The 15,606-nt window shown below is 35.3% G+C and overlaps 1 protein-coding gene across 1 annotated transcript; it reads right to left on the bottom strand.

Moving 5' to 3' along the window:
• Positions 1–11,946: 11,946 nt before the first annotated feature.
• Positions 11,947–15,261, bottom strand: LOC149556853 (pre-mRNA-splicing factor). Its single transcript, XM_089831441.1, has 2 exons — positions 14,790–15,261; positions 11,947–14,159 (listed from the first exon to the last, which is right to left on the bottom strand). Exons 1-2 carry the CDS (start codon positions 15,110–15,112, stop codon positions 12,308–12,310), a joined length of 2,175 nt encoding a protein of 724 aa, XP_089687567.1. The 5' UTR covers positions 15,113–15,261; the 3' UTR covers positions 11,947–12,307.
• Positions 15,262–15,606: the final 345 nt, after the last annotated feature.

Consider the following 15,606-nt stretch of genomic DNA (forward strand, 5'->3'; position numbering starts at 1 on the left):
AATGGAGCTTTGCACAATTGCTAACATGCTTGTCTTGAAGGCATGTTAGCTAGACCAAAGAAAAACCCATACAAAAAGCATTGTTATTGACAAGAATTATACCTGTAGTGCACAAAAGAAAAGTGAACAAAGCTTTGCCCAGCTACCAGGGAAGAATCCATACATAATGTAAAATTGCAGCATGCCGAACAACAAATAGTTTATATGTTAGTTAAAAAGTTGGAAATGCATGACCTTTTGCCTTAAAATATGATTAAATCTGGTTACTACTGGTGCTTTTCTTCCCAGTGACTTGTTAAGCAAGTTATTGGATAGTAACTATACATCAGAATGCAACACATGGAATGAGAAAAGGAAGGTATATAGCCATTACTGAGATCAAGCACAATGGGAACTTTTATTAACTCTCTTGAACCAAATGGCACAAAAATTGGACTAAAATATTTCACTATGATAAGACTTATGTGCTTAATAAAGGTAGACAAGGGACCATGAATCCAAGAAAAAACTTTTAATCTGAATAAGCACAACAGTTAGTAACCTCACTAATTTGCCAAAAGAAAAAACTCTAAACCTGAATAAACACAACTGTAAGATAACAATTTTCATTGAGAAAAATCATTCGTTATGACTTCTTTTGGTCCAAAATAAAATCTTGAATCTGGCTTTCACAGAATACTAACCCTTGTTGTCACATACCAACTATAACTTCCCTAAAAGTAGGAAATAAAATGTGAGGTAAATAAATAAGCTTTAAACAGAAAATTAACAGCTATCCTTTTCCTATGAACATTAATTAAAAAGTCTGTCAACTGATAAAGGATTTTCAAATAACTTCCTTGAAATCTGATCAACTAACTTATTCCGTTATATTCAGGATTTAAGAAAAGAATTACGAGACGAACAAAGCATATTCTTTCACACGAGAAGGAGCTAACAATTCTTCATTGAAATAAAAATCTCCGATTATGAATTTATAACTGAATGTACTTCTTTAAAGTTTTAAACTTCAAACCTCCATAGGATGAAAGAGTTATCATCAAGGAACTTGGCCACCCCAACATATTGATCTTACAATCATGACCTAGAGGTCACCCACACAGCTTCCACAAGGAAGCGGCCCAGCCCTTCTCAAAGGCATGTGAACCAGGGCTTCAGTTTTCTTTTTCAATCTGAGACTTTGTGTAGAACCCACAACCGTCTTAGCCAGCTAACCTATAGACATCTTCACCTATCAAGGTGGTTCTCCTAGCTAGACATTGCCCTACCCTAGTGGTTCTAGTGACTGACACTTACTACCCATAGCATAGTACCACCTTGAGCACCTTCACCAAGGCTTTTGGGTAAACACACACTTCTTCACGTGGTCAATGCCACCACCAGAATCGTTAAGAGTCAATAATACTTCTTAATATATGTTTCCACAACCCCATGAACTCATCATCCTTTAGCAACCATACCACCCATATTCTTGGCCATAACTTCATTTACCCAGCTTCTAGGTTGCTCAAAACCCATCTTGGTGACTTAAGTTGACAGGTAATCAAGTTGGTAGTTTATTATTCTATGCAATACAAGCCCTTAAGTTTCACCTGAACAATTAAGAACAGGAGCTAGAAGAAGACTCAAGAATACTTGATCATACAATACTATTTCAGACTATGACCACATTCATCAAAACCAGATTGACACGCATACAGGGCATCAAGAAAAATACACTTGCCATGCCATGGCTCTACTTAAAAATTAAGGATCTAAGCCTAAGTATATTATTCTATTTCTCATGACAAGATGATAGATTCACTTTATTAATTCCAGACCACTGATGATAAGAAAAGAATATAGATATGCTACCCATGCTCAAAAAACAGGGTACAAGCTTTATAATATGAAATCAATTCATTTTTTAACTTCTCTACTATTATATGCATTGCACAGCAGACTATAATACTATTTTTACATGTTTGAAAGGATTTTGTAGAAGAGAATCATGCTACGTACTGATGCAAGGTAAATGAGTAATGATTTGATCTGGTGCATCAGGAACAGAACTTTTTAATGTAATGATTGAGACAATAGCTAGCATACAATACATATCACAAACAGAACGATGTATTGAATCCCAAAAATTCCTATGTATAACATCTAATGATCATTTTTTATAGAAAAACTATTAATGCATCTGATAATGAATATGACAAATAAAAAGGGCAAAGGTTCATTCCTACAATCAATTATCGTTCACCAAGTTGGTTACAATGAAAATTCTAGAGTGATACACACTTCCTTCTTAGAAATGGAAGATGAATTCTCAAGCACTAACTTAAGTACAGAAAACTCCATGCTGAACTCAAACCAAAAACATATGCAGAACTTCACACCAAAGCCCAAAAAAGAATACTCACAAAGAATCAAGCTTGCAAGAATAGGAGTGCAGGGGTCCCTTTAAAGGTTCTAGAGAGTTCAAAATGTTGATGCTATGGAAGGCCACTGATCAGAGTTACAGAATAGCTATTTTTATTTCAGTCAAAGGAAATTTAAAATGACCTTCTAGATGGTCCATGTATAAACATTTGGTATTTTTGTCACAAATCTTTTCAATTATTCTGTTTCAGATTCTATATTTGGGTAATGTTTATTTTGAATTTTTTTTAACATGCATTTATTTACCTTGAATAAATTGCAGACAGATATATTGTAAAAAGTTATAAATACATGTTATTTGCACTTCAGTTTTTTATGATAATTTCATGCCTGCTTGCTGTTAAAATTATTAGTCAAACTTCTCATGTGATTTTGTGATGTGTTTGTTTAGGGGGGAAATGGAAGCATTCAAGAAAAAGTGTATCGAATAAGACTCTTATTTTCACACTAACATTCAATACAGGAGAAAGAGGGGCTTCAAAACATAACTCTCAATATAACCCAAGTTAGAGTAGCAAAACTCAACTGAATAAAGAGATGCCAATGCTAAACCCAAATTATATCAAGGAAATATGCAAGCAAGTCTTCTTTCATGCAATGCTAATTGATTAAAAGTATGTAAATGTAATTTTGAAATTGAACTAATTGATTCAATGAAAAGTAAGATAGATCTAGATGCTAAATGTATGCAATCAGCACAATTAAGATATGGAAATAGGTCTACACTAAAAAGTGAAATGAATAATAAAGTACTCACCTCAAACTGTACAAGGGAAAATGCTCTGAAAGTCGCGGATCTGAACATGTGACTAAACTCCGGGCTGCAAATGCACGATCACAACAGAAAATGATGTTTTTTGCAAACCTCCAAATAGACGTTGACCCAGTGGTAAAGTGTCCGAACACTTTACGAGAAGATGGACATGTCTCTAGGACACAATAACAAAGTCGACCCAACTTCTACAGAAATGTTTCAGCGAGTAGTTTCCATATCTATGGTCGCAATATCGATATCCAGCACCTATATGCAGTAGAACTTGGTGTTTGTTTTGGTTTGATGAGGGATTGTCTTGGTCAAGCCCTAGATTGAGGAAAATGAAAGGAAGCAAGACAAATGTAAATATTCACCTTGCTAGAAGAAATCCTTGTCAATAAGGATTTTGCAATAATTGTGTGTTGTCAATGTTGAATCTGTACTAAAGAATGTAGGAAATCTCCACAAATGCAATGAGTCTATCAAACCCACATCATGGAGCCATGGATGTAAATGTGCATCAATGAAGAAGATGATAAATGCCTCAATGTATATTTCCTTCCTTGGTCACCAACAAAATGCTAGATCTCAAAAAGGAAATGCTCATAAAGGATTCTTGAATCTTTAAATGTCTTGAGTGCTTGATGAAAATCTGCTTGCTTGAATGCTTGAAAATGTCTTGTGATTGATGGATGTCTAGTGGATGTGAAAATGAGGCGCCTAGGTTTCCTTTTATAATAGTTTTTAGGCTCAAAAAAAAGCAAGTCAACAAGATCACCCAATTTTAAAAATTAATTCTCCAAGACAAAATTGACCTTGGGCCTCAAAATCCTTAGGGAATAGATTAACCTAGATTGACCTCTTCTAGAATAGGTTGACTTTCCTCCAAAGTCAACCTATCTCAGCATTATGTCAAAGGAGAGCCCCTGGGGTCTCGGGAACTATGCTGACAGAACTAGACAAGAGGAAACCAAATGGAAGAAAGGGTTGATTGAGAACAAATTCATCCATGGTCCATAAGGTCACTAATAGAAGGGAGCCAAAAGGTCTTAAGTGATGGGTGCATCCATTTTAAGGCAATACATTTAGTCCCCACTTTAGCAAGGGTATGACCTACCTCATATTCACACTAAAGTAGATCAAAAGCAATAGTTGATCTTATCATGACTAAGGAGACTAGGAAACTACCAAGCCCCCAACAGACTTGATTCTTTGTCAATTCCAAAATCATAACAAGAGAGATGTCACTCACGAGACAAAGAGAGAGAAGGAAGGAGGGAGAAAAAGGTTTGTGTTCCTTATTGTAAGCCACACAAAACAGATAGGATTGAATAGCCAAAAACAGAAGGGGTAAAGATCAATTGGTCTAGCGGGTTTGTGTGTCTGATAGTCAATCCCACAAACTTTGTGCCTTGCGGTAGCTTTACACCCCCATGATATAGTACTCCTAAACCATGAGAATGGTTTGTGTATGTGCTAGGAAAGGTCAAATGGTCTAGCAAGTGTGTGTGGCATGCTAGTCAACCATTTCAAGAGATAAAAAGGGGAAGAGTACGAAAAATAAGGGGGGCATAAGATGGAAAAATAATTGCTTATTTTAGCATATTAAGGAAGTGATGAAGAAGGATGAAGCAATTTCAACATCAAGATAGTATCCACAAGAACCCAAAGAGGTCACAGCTCCTATGAGGGCCATGAAAGGGAAGAATGCAATGCAATACCATGCAAAAAGTAAAAAAGAAAATCCTTGTAAAAGATAACACACTATTGTGAGGCTCCAAGATAAGTGATCTATCTACCATGGAAACCCAATTGCAAATGATGTAAGATCAGATGTCACATGATAAACAAATAACACGCAACCAAGGTTATCGTAGATCGTTGGGGCAGTGAGAAATATGAATATGATTCCCTTGTCTCCCAAAGTTTAGGAACAAGGGAAGAGACGACTTATTATGCTATTCACAAAGAAGACCATGTGTGATAATGAGCCCCTAAGAGATAGGCTTACAATGTTACATGGCATGGAGAAACATAATAGAGACTTAGATATTATTTAAAGAAATTAGGGTTGAAATAGGTCTCATTGCAAGGAGATATGTGAATAAGCTCATAATCAATGGGTTGTTGAATCTTGTAATGTAAAGCATGACAATCATGAGTACAGTGATCATCATGACAATGATACATGCAAAATGGAAGATTCATAAGTTGTTGATCATTTTTCTTTCTACGTATAGGTCTAGTAATCACCTTAGCACAAAGAAATTTAGGTCAAACGATTTCTTGATTAATAGGAGAAGATGTATTAGATGATGGAGAGGATGTGGACAAAGAATGTGATTCAAACACTTTGTTGCACATTTGTTGCACAAATCCTAAATTATAATCGACGATTGTGTGGATAGCTTGTGTCTTATAGAATGTGCATGCCCCCATTGCCTAAAGGCATTTGATTTTGTTGTTGTTTACCACATCCATTCTCAATGAGTCCATGATAACCAAGACATATCAATAGGTTTGACGGATTCATCATGAGTGCAAGTAGAGACAAAGTTATTAGGAAAAGTTGTTTTAGATTTCATAAATGAAAGGTCAGAAACTCTATATTATCCAATTAAAGTTGGTGTGAAATCTAAGGATCCCCAATCATCTTTTGAAAGGACACTTGTAGGAGGATCATCGTTAGACTTTTGATCTTGTCTTTCCTCAACATTCAAACAACTATTTGGTTTAGTATCCTAAAGAGTGTACATCACACTATTGTAGATAAACTTGACTTTTTGATGACAAGTTGAAGGAATAGCATGTAAGGTCTACCCAAAAGAAGGTTGTAATTAAGAGGTCAAAGCATAACATATTGGAGCTATTTTAATAGGTAGAGTGATGATGCCTAAAGTTTTCTTAGAAACGTTATCAAAGCCACAGATAGGAGCATTGTCAAGTTTGATATTTGAAGGATCAGCTTTAATCGCTTTGAGCATATCCATAGTACAAACATTAAGCCCGGACCCATTGTCAATTAAGGTTCTACTAATGAGATTACCCTTGACGAGGGAAGTTACCATAAGGGCATCATAGCGATCTTGAAATTCTTGAGGTGTAAATCATCTTGAGTAAATACAATTTGAGGTGGGGCCAAGGTAGCATTCATGCACTACAAAAAGACATTGATATTATCTTGATTAGAAGGTGGAGTTAGAAGAGTGGCTCAAGCTTTTTGCAAGGCTTTATGATATGTTGGAGATGTTTGAAGAAGTTTCCAAAGAGAAATCTTGTCAGGGATATTACATTGTTGCACTAGCAAAGCATATTCCATTTCAAGATTTTGAGAAAGAGAGGGTGAAGGGAGAACAAGTTGAGAAGGTGGGAGAGAAGTAGTAGGTTAGGGATTTTTTTTGTATGATAAGTGTGAGACACTGAATGATAATCCAAACAATCAAGAGGTTCCCCTTTAAGAGTTAAGGAAGGACATTTAAGGGTGATCAGAGATTTATCTAATGGAGGCTAACCTTTGAGAGTAAGAATGGGTTGAGCAACATTAACTTGATTAGGATCTCACCTCTTCAAACTCACAACTAGAAGGGAAAGCATTAAGGAGATTAGTAATATTCTTTTTTCCTAATGAATTCTTAGAAGAGGGATTGTGACATTCCGTTAATGCTTCATCTCTACTAGGAGTGTCAAATGAAAGCAAGGTGGCATTGATAAAATTATTTATAATGTCCTCCCCTTGCTCTAAAAATCTTTGTAGGAGAAGGAGAAATATCAGGAATGTCATGTTGAAATGATATAGAAGAGGTGTCAACCTTGATATCATCCTTTGGAACAAAGGTTCTTTCATGAGGAGGAGAGTAATTTGTATCATCATCCAAGCATTCATCCCAAATAGGAGAATCTTCAAAGTGTAAGAATATCTCTATCAAGAAAGCACAATATCAAAGAAAAGGGAGTGTAATTGAAAGAAGGTATAATATCATCCTTACCAAAGGCATCCCCATAGATAAGGCTTATATTAGTAGAAGAGTTAATATCAATCCTCAAATCTCCTTCACAAAGAGATTGAGCATTAAGAGAAAGGTTAAAATCATCTTTTTGCTCTAATAGGTCCTTATAAGGTGATATAAGAGAGGACAAAGCAACATTACATACGCTAAATTGATTCTTTTTAGAGGAAACATATTTTAAAGGAGGATGTTGTCTTCTCGCAAATAGGATAGACTGTGGTGGAAAAATGCTTTAAACAACTTTTGCAACATGAGAGAAATGCATATAAACTATATCTAGACATGAATTGCAAAAGAAGATTAACTAGATGCATAAAGAAGAGATAAAGGAAACTAACTCCACAAAATAGCAAAATCTAACTCCCAATGCAAATAAATAATCTAACTTTAAAAAGAAAGAAGCATGATTCAAGCTCACCAAAATGTTTAGGTGAAACCGATACCAAATACAGGTGATCAAGAGATCTAACTCCAAAGCCAAAAAGAGGAGACATGTCAAGTTCACCAAAATGTTTAGGGGGAGAGTGGAAGCGTTCAATAAGAACTGTATCAAATAAGACTTCCACTTTCACACTAGCATCAATACAAGAAAAAGAGGGGCTTCCAAACATCACTCAATATAGCCGAGGTTGGATTAACAAAACTCTAAATGAATGAAGGGTTGTCAATGTTAAACCCAAATTATATCAAGGAAGTACACAAGCAAGCCCTCTTTCATTCAATGTTAATTTTACAAAGGTATGTACATATAAATGTGAAAATTAACCAATTGATTCAATGAGAAGAGTAAGATAGATCTAGTTGCTAAATGTATGAATCAGCACAATTAAGATATGGACATAGATCTAGACTAAAAAGTGAAATGAATGATAAAGTGTTCACCTCGAAATGTGAACGGGAATATGCATTTTTGCTCTAAAAATCATGAATCTATGACTGAACTTTTGACTGCAGATTCGCAATAACAACAAGAGACTTAGAAAATGTTGTTTTTCATAGACCGACAGGAAGATGTCAACCTAGGGGTAGAGTATTTGGACACTATATGGGAAGATGGACATGTTCCCAAGACACAATAGCAGCATAAACCAAACTTCTTCAAAAATGTTTCAGCAAGTAGTCCAGATTTATAGTCGCAATTTCGATAACTTGCTCCTATACACAGTAAAACTTGGTTTTTAATTTAGTTTGACGAGGTCTTGCCTTGGTCAAGCCCTAGATTGAGGAATCAACCTTCAAATTGAAATGTAAAACGTGAAAAAAAGCAAGACAAATGTAAATATTCACCTTGCTTGAAGAAACCCTTGTCAATAAGGATTTTGTAATGCTTGTATGTTGTCAATGTTGAATTCGCAATGAAGAATGTGGGAAATCTCCACAATTGCAATGGATCTATCAAAACCACATTGTGGAGCCATGGAGGTAAATATGCATCAATGAAGAAGATGATGAATGCACTAATGTAGATCTCCTCCCTTAATAGCCAATAAAACGCTAGGTCTTGAAAAGGAAATGCTCACAAAGGATCCTTGAATATTTAAGTGCCTTGAATGCTTGATGAAATCTACTTGCTTAAATGCTTGAGAATGTCTTGAGAATGGATGTCTAGTAGATGTAAAAATGAAGTGCCTAAGCTTTTCTTTTATACTAGTTTCTGAGCTCAAAAACAAAGCAAGCCGACAAAGTCACCCAATTTTAAAAATTAATTCCCCGAGACAAAAATGACCTCAAGTCTCGAAATCCTCATGAAACAAGGTAACCTAGGTCAACCTATTCCTCAAAAGTTGACCTATTCCAACGTTATCTCAAAGGAGGAGAGCCCCAAGGGTTTCGAAAACTATGCTAACAAAATTGAAAAAGAGGAAATTGAACGGGAGAAAGGGCTACTTGAGCACAAATCCATCCATTGTTCATAAGGTCACTAAAGGATAGGAACTTAAAGGTCTTAAATGATGGGTGCTTCCATTTTAAGACAATACTATGTTGTCAAGAGAAATTGATTTGTTTTTATTAAAACATGCTTTGTATTGCAGATTTCAATTAAGCATGGTTCTTGTAACTTTGTGTGCAATTACATTTATCTGATATGTTGAATCCAATCCAATTTGTGTCCCACTCACTTCTTAGTCTTTGCATTAACTATTAAATTGAATATTTTCTTCTCTACAGCAAGCCATTTGTGATACAGAAAAAAATTGTGTTACAGGGAGACTTGGCTCCCCCATAGGAGACACATCTCGGAGATGAAGATGCATCTCAGAGACTTGCATTTTCAAAGACCTCAAAAAAGGTTGGAGACTTTATGAGGAAGTCTTCTGGGTCTCTAAGTCCAAAAAGTGAAGTCTCCCTGGAGTCTCCTATAAAAAAAAATGTAAAATAAAATATAAATTGTTTTTCATATTTTAGCCCTCATTTTTATCACTTTAATGCAAAAAATTAAACACATGACAATTTCACTTATTTAAAAAATTTAATATTTTATTTAATAACTTAAAAAATATTAGAAACACTTCTAAATTTTTATTTTTGTTCCAAAATCCAATTAGAAATATTTAAAATTTTATTTAGATAATAACTTAGAATCCAACGTGGAGAGTGATGATTTTTTGTAGAGCATGATAGTTGAAGACCTTGAGATGGATGATCACAACCTTGTGGAGTAGATGATAGTATCATCGTCATCTTAGATATAGACGGATTTCTGATTTTTGTTTACAGTACTAAGTTTTTTCATTTTTGTTTGCATATCAATGACTTACCATCAATATATTTTTTTAAATTTAAAATTTGAATATGTAATGATAGTTGCTGATTAGTCTGATGTGATGATGATCATGTGCAATAGTTAGAATTCAGATATGACTATGAGATACTGTAATGTAATGTGATTATGTGAGCTTTGAATTCTTTGACTCTATATATTAATGTGACATTACTATGACTATTTACTTTAGTCTTTTAGTCTTACAGTTCTATTTTGTATTTAGTATTAGACTCTTCAAACTACTAAAAAAAGTTGCCATCTCCAAGGGTACCAATCTGCTATTTTAGAAAAATAGTTGTACTGGGACCAGTACCAGTACCAGTACCAGAGTCCTCAAAGTCTCCCCGTCTCCCAGTAACCTTGGAAAAAACATAAAATCTTGTCTTTTGCATGTAAGTTTTAAAAAGCCTTTGGAAAATACATAAAATCTTGTATCTTGCATGTTAGTTTTAAAAATCCTTGTGCTCAATAATTTCAACTTATATCTGTTTATATTGCATACTAAAAACAGAATATCATCTCAATAGTTCTAGGTTAGTTTTTTACTTACAAATTTACCAGGGAGGTTGCCCTTCTTATAGGAACAAAGCTCTAATCTTTCACGTTATTTTCTTGTGCCATTTTTAAAGGAACATATTAAAATGCTAACAAAAATGAATACTGATCATAGCTTTGAAGAATAAGTTAATAAAAAATCATGAACAAATTTTGATAATACTACTCAGGTTAAGCGGAAGTCCATTTATGTTGCCATTTAAAAAGTATCGTAGAACTTAATGGAAGGGATTTTTCATAGCCATGAATATATCTTTATATTGATTATTCAGTACATATGTTACATCACAACAAACCTGGGTTTAAAGTAATGTTGCCCTTTGCGACATGTGAAGTATAAGAAGATTAGAATCATCTTAATATGGAGCAAAGATAGAAGTAAATGTTACTAAAGGGAGGTGCAGTCATATTACACTAAATATAGTCACAAGGATGTGTGGGTACAAATCCAGGGAGAGGAACAATGTCCCCATGGTGTACAGGACAATATGTAAAAAAAGGTTAAGGTATGGCTAGATTATATCCAATTACAATCATGAGGAAATCCAGTTACAGTTCACACTTCACCGAAAGGGACGCGACCATGACTCTTGAACCTATCTTTCATGGTAACTGACCAATCAATCCATTTGATATGCCTTAATTGCAGATGACAGTCGTCAAAACTGTGATGAAGTACAGAAATTGCAGATAGCAAACTATTAACACTATTCCTGAAAACAGTATAACAGAGGTCAAATTCGCTTGTTTGCCTCACATACTAGGAATACAAAAATAGTCCTAGATTCCAAAAACTGGAACATCTCCTATTTAATATAATACACTCAACTGGGTTACACCTGACTAGGTTATGTATATACATCACAAACCAGATTAAGTAAATGGCTCTTGAATTTTAATTCAAGGTCAGTTATACTAAAGTGCTTTTTATTTTCCCAAGACTATTGTTGCTTTTTCAGTATGAGTTTGGTTTTTTGAAGAATTTACTAACAACATTATTACAAGAGTGAGAATCGTCACTGCTACCTGTATTTTCATTTTTAGTAACAGCTTATAAGTAACAAGTAGTTTGACAGCGAAACCTTGATAAATTCACTGTTTCTTTTAGATACATTTTAATCCACCATGTGCCAACAAGAAGTTAACTTTGAATAACTTAAGAAATAGTACCACCAGAAAATGAGTGGCCCATACACTTTTCAAACAGAATTTCTTGCTGCATGATGCATTTAAGGTAAAAATGAAATTTCAAGTGAAGTACATTGTTGATATTAATCAAGCAACCTTCAAATTATTTTCAAAATGGCAAGCCCAGAAATATTGTTTGGCCAAGTTACAAATAGAAATATATTTTGAAATATAGCAAAAAACAAATCTTGCAGTTACCAAATTCTAATATGTAAACCCACCATACCAGATTATGAGTTAATGGCAAACTAAAATATAAAATCTTTTACTTCTTAGTAATATTCTACATAAAGAGAAAATAAATCTCATACCATGTACATACTACATTATACAAAATAACATCTCAAGGAGCTTGCAGGCTCATGCAAACATTCTCTGACTATTATGTTTTTATTATTGTTGACTTAACAATCATATTTATTACTGTCTTCCTCATGCTTTTTACCTCTAAATGCATATATCTTATCAATGTCATCATTTACACTCATATTTTTTGTCACCTCCTATCAGAGTTCCAGGAATCTCTCTCATCAAATTTTAGTCTTACAAACATTCCCACCACTTTCTTCTTCATATCTTCTTGTTCGATGATGAGAAGTTCAAGGTCTGTGATCCTCAAGGTCTGCGATCCACATGCCTATAGTCTGTACTAGAATGCCACCTATCACCCTCAGCATCTCTACCCCAATTACTTCTTTCTCCCATTGACTCAACCCTTCTAGGCTCTGTATCATCTCGACTTTTTACAAAGGTATGATGCTTACCAGTTCTATGATCAGAAAAATTCTTTTCCATATCTCTGTTCTTGTATTTTCCCTCTGCATCATATTTAATATCATCGTGTTCAATACCTCCATAAATCTCATTCCTCTGATCAGAACCTTTTGTAGACTTTCTATTATATTTCTCTGAATTCATTCCAGTATGTCCATAGTTTTTATTTTCACTATCATGGTCATGATCATATCTTCTCCTTTTTTCCCTTTTTTCCAGTACTCTCTCAAATGATTCATTGTCTGACTCTCTTTTCTTAGGGACTTCAGTCACAGATTTTATGCCTTTGTCACTGCGATTCACATGCCTATAGTCTATACTAGAATACCACCTATCATCCTCAGCATCTCTGTGCCAATTACTTCTTTCTCCCATTGTCTCAACCCTTCTAGGCTCTGTATCATCTTGACTTTTTACAAAGGTATGATGCTTACCAGTTCTACGATCAGAAAAATTCCTTTCCATTTCTCTGTTCTTGTATTTTCCCTCTGCATCATATATAATATCATCGTGTGCGGTACCTCCATAAATCTCATTCCTCTGATCAGAAACTTTTGTAGACTTTCTATTATATTTCTCTGAATCCATTCCAGCATGTCCATAGCTTTTATTTTCACTATCAAGATCATGATCATATCTTCTCCTTTTTTCCTTTTCTTCCAGTACCCTCTCAAATGATTCATTGTCTGACTCTCTTTTCTTAGGGAATTTAGTCACAGATTTTATGCCTTTGTCACTGTCACTTTCTTTTTTATATTTCTGTTTCGTGCTCTGATCATGCTTCCCTGGCATCTTTCTAATAACAGTACCATCATAAACATCATCACTCTCGTCTGCATACTTCCTGGTCCTCTTGTTGCGCTTTTCCTTCTTGCTCCCTATCTCATCATCACTTTCACTCTGCTTTGCATCCTGATATTTCCTCTCTTCACGCTTCCCTGATATCTTCCTTCTGCTCCTTGTGTCATGATCACTTTCACTGCTACTTTCACTGCTGGTGTCTGAACTAGTATCACTATTACTGTCAGTATCACTATCACTCTCACTATCACTTTCACTTTCGCTGTCATCATTATACTTGCTATTATGTTTTTTTGATCTTCTACTCTCATCTTTCAATTCACTCTCACTGTCACGGTCCATCTCATCTCCATGTGTCTTTCTACTGCCCTGGTGTTTTTTAAGATCTTTACCTTCGGCATGCCTACTGTCATGATGCCTCCCATCTAACTTCTGACTGATATCTAATCTCCCCTTGTCAGAATGTTTAGAATTTTCCTTTCTGTGATGCCTTGTATCTTCTTGTTTCAATCTGTTTTCTGGCTTCTGCTCCTCTCTTCTTTTCCTGTCAATTTCCTCAGTCCCCGTTCGTGTTTTTTTCTCAAGTCTCTTTTTCCTGTATTCTTCTTGCTCTCTTTCTTTTTCCTCTCTTTCCTTCTGCATTTGTTCCTCTTTAAGAGCCTTCTTCCTTTCCTTTTCCTTCCTTCTTTCTTCCTCTTTCTGCTCCAGCATCTGCTGCTGACGCTCCTGCTCTCTCTCTTCCCTCGTTATTCTCTCCTGTTTACGCTGCTCCTGAAGATCTCCATCAAAAATCTGGCCCTCCTCTATATCTCCCAGACCTAAGGCAGCCCTGAAAACCTCTAGTTGCCTTTCTTTTTTGGCCGCAATCTGATGAGTTTGTGTCTCAGACACCCTACAAAAGCCACGCAAAGTTCAAAAACATAATAATGCAAAGAAGAACCAATATTTAGTCAATGCAATGCTAATCCTAAAGATAATTAAGAGAGGTATTTTGTTTCCAAAGGGGCAGGTGTGCAACATAAGGCGCAGTTGGACATTCCAATGTGTCTATTGACATGAATGGACATTAATAAATAGTTTGTCCGATTAACAATTACTTTTTAGATAGAAAGGGCTTACCAAAATCCATTTTTTTATTTGTGATTTGCACACATAACAAAATGCCAATTGGGTATAGCTTGATGGAAAGAGCCTTCGAAGGACACTCCAGGCCCAAGTTGTATGGAAAGTGTGGTGTTTCGAGAGAAAAAAGTTACGTCGGTACATTAGGCACTCAAGAGATGTTAGGGCTTGGATTTAATGGATGTTAGGACTTGGATTTAATGGATAAAGCTGGACTTAATAAAATAGAACTCATCGAATAGGGGGAAAGGAGGAGAGCTGTGATGCTGTGTAAAGATATACATTGCGTGAAAGTGAGAAAAATAGGGCAGCTATAGTAAACGTTGCAAATAAATTGCAGTGATTAATACACGAGCACAAAAGAAATATAAAGGGTTGGAAAACCCCTAACACAGCTTACTTTTCTCTATCGGAAGGAGATGCATCTTGAGTCTCCAAGATCTTCCTTGACTCCTCGAGCTGCTGGACTATTTCGAGATCACTGAAGCCCTGGTCCGCGAGAGTGTCTTCCAGCTGAGCCAGCTTGAGTTCGATCTGGCGCTTTCGATCATGTTCCAGAATTTGCGGATTCGCCTTCCGCGACACCCCACCGGCGCCCTGCCCCTCCTCCATTTCCCTAGTTTCCACTCTCACAGCCTTCGGTCTAACGAAGAACTTGTTGTTCTGAATGTACCCATTGGTACCTGAGCCACGGGGAGTCTGTAATCCAATGCCGTTATACATCGTCGCTCACACAATCAGAAATATGAAATCACAAAATAATCAGGGTTTGGCGCAATGCTGCTTGTAACAAAAACTCCAGGGCAACGACAACCGAACTGGCAACGTCCGTGCAGCCCCCGAAATTTTATATTTTTACGAAATGGCATTTTAGTTGTAAATTGTATATGAAGTTTATTTAATTGTTATTTTAAATAAAATGTGAAATATGAAAGATTGGTATTAAATATTAAACAAAGTAGTATAAAAAATATTAATTATTAATTATTAACTATAAATGCGAGTCGGATATACTAATCTTCATATTCACCTCACCTTGTCTGAATTAGGTTTTGTGTTGCCCTAATTAAATGGATACCAATATTTGCTTGTATCATGCTACTGAAAATAGAACCATGGTAAAATGTGAAATATGAAAGATTGATATTAAATATTAAACAAAGTAGTATAAAATGTTAAATATTAATTATTAACTATAAATGCGAATTGGATATACT

This window comes from Cupressus sempervirens, chromosome 5 (genome assembly GCF_028749045.1).
Source record: "Cupressus sempervirens isolate cs-2001-9-10 chromosome 5, ASM2874904v1, whole genome shotgun sequence".
Taxonomy (NCBI): domain Eukaryota; kingdom Viridiplantae; phylum Streptophyta; class Pinopsida; order Cupressales; family Cupressaceae; genus Cupressus; species Cupressus sempervirens.

What these genes read in the sequence shown, in the direction of transcription:
- LOC149556853 (XM_089831441.1), bottom strand. Translation starts at nt 15,112, where the DNA reads ATGTATAACGGCATTGGATTACAGACTCCCCGTGGCTCAGGTACCAAT. An exon ending in TCTCCTTCCGATAGAGAAAA is followed by an intron (nt 14,160 to 14,789) that starts GTAAGCTGTGTT and finishes TGGCTTTTGTAG; the next exon opens with GGTGTCTGAGACACAAACTC.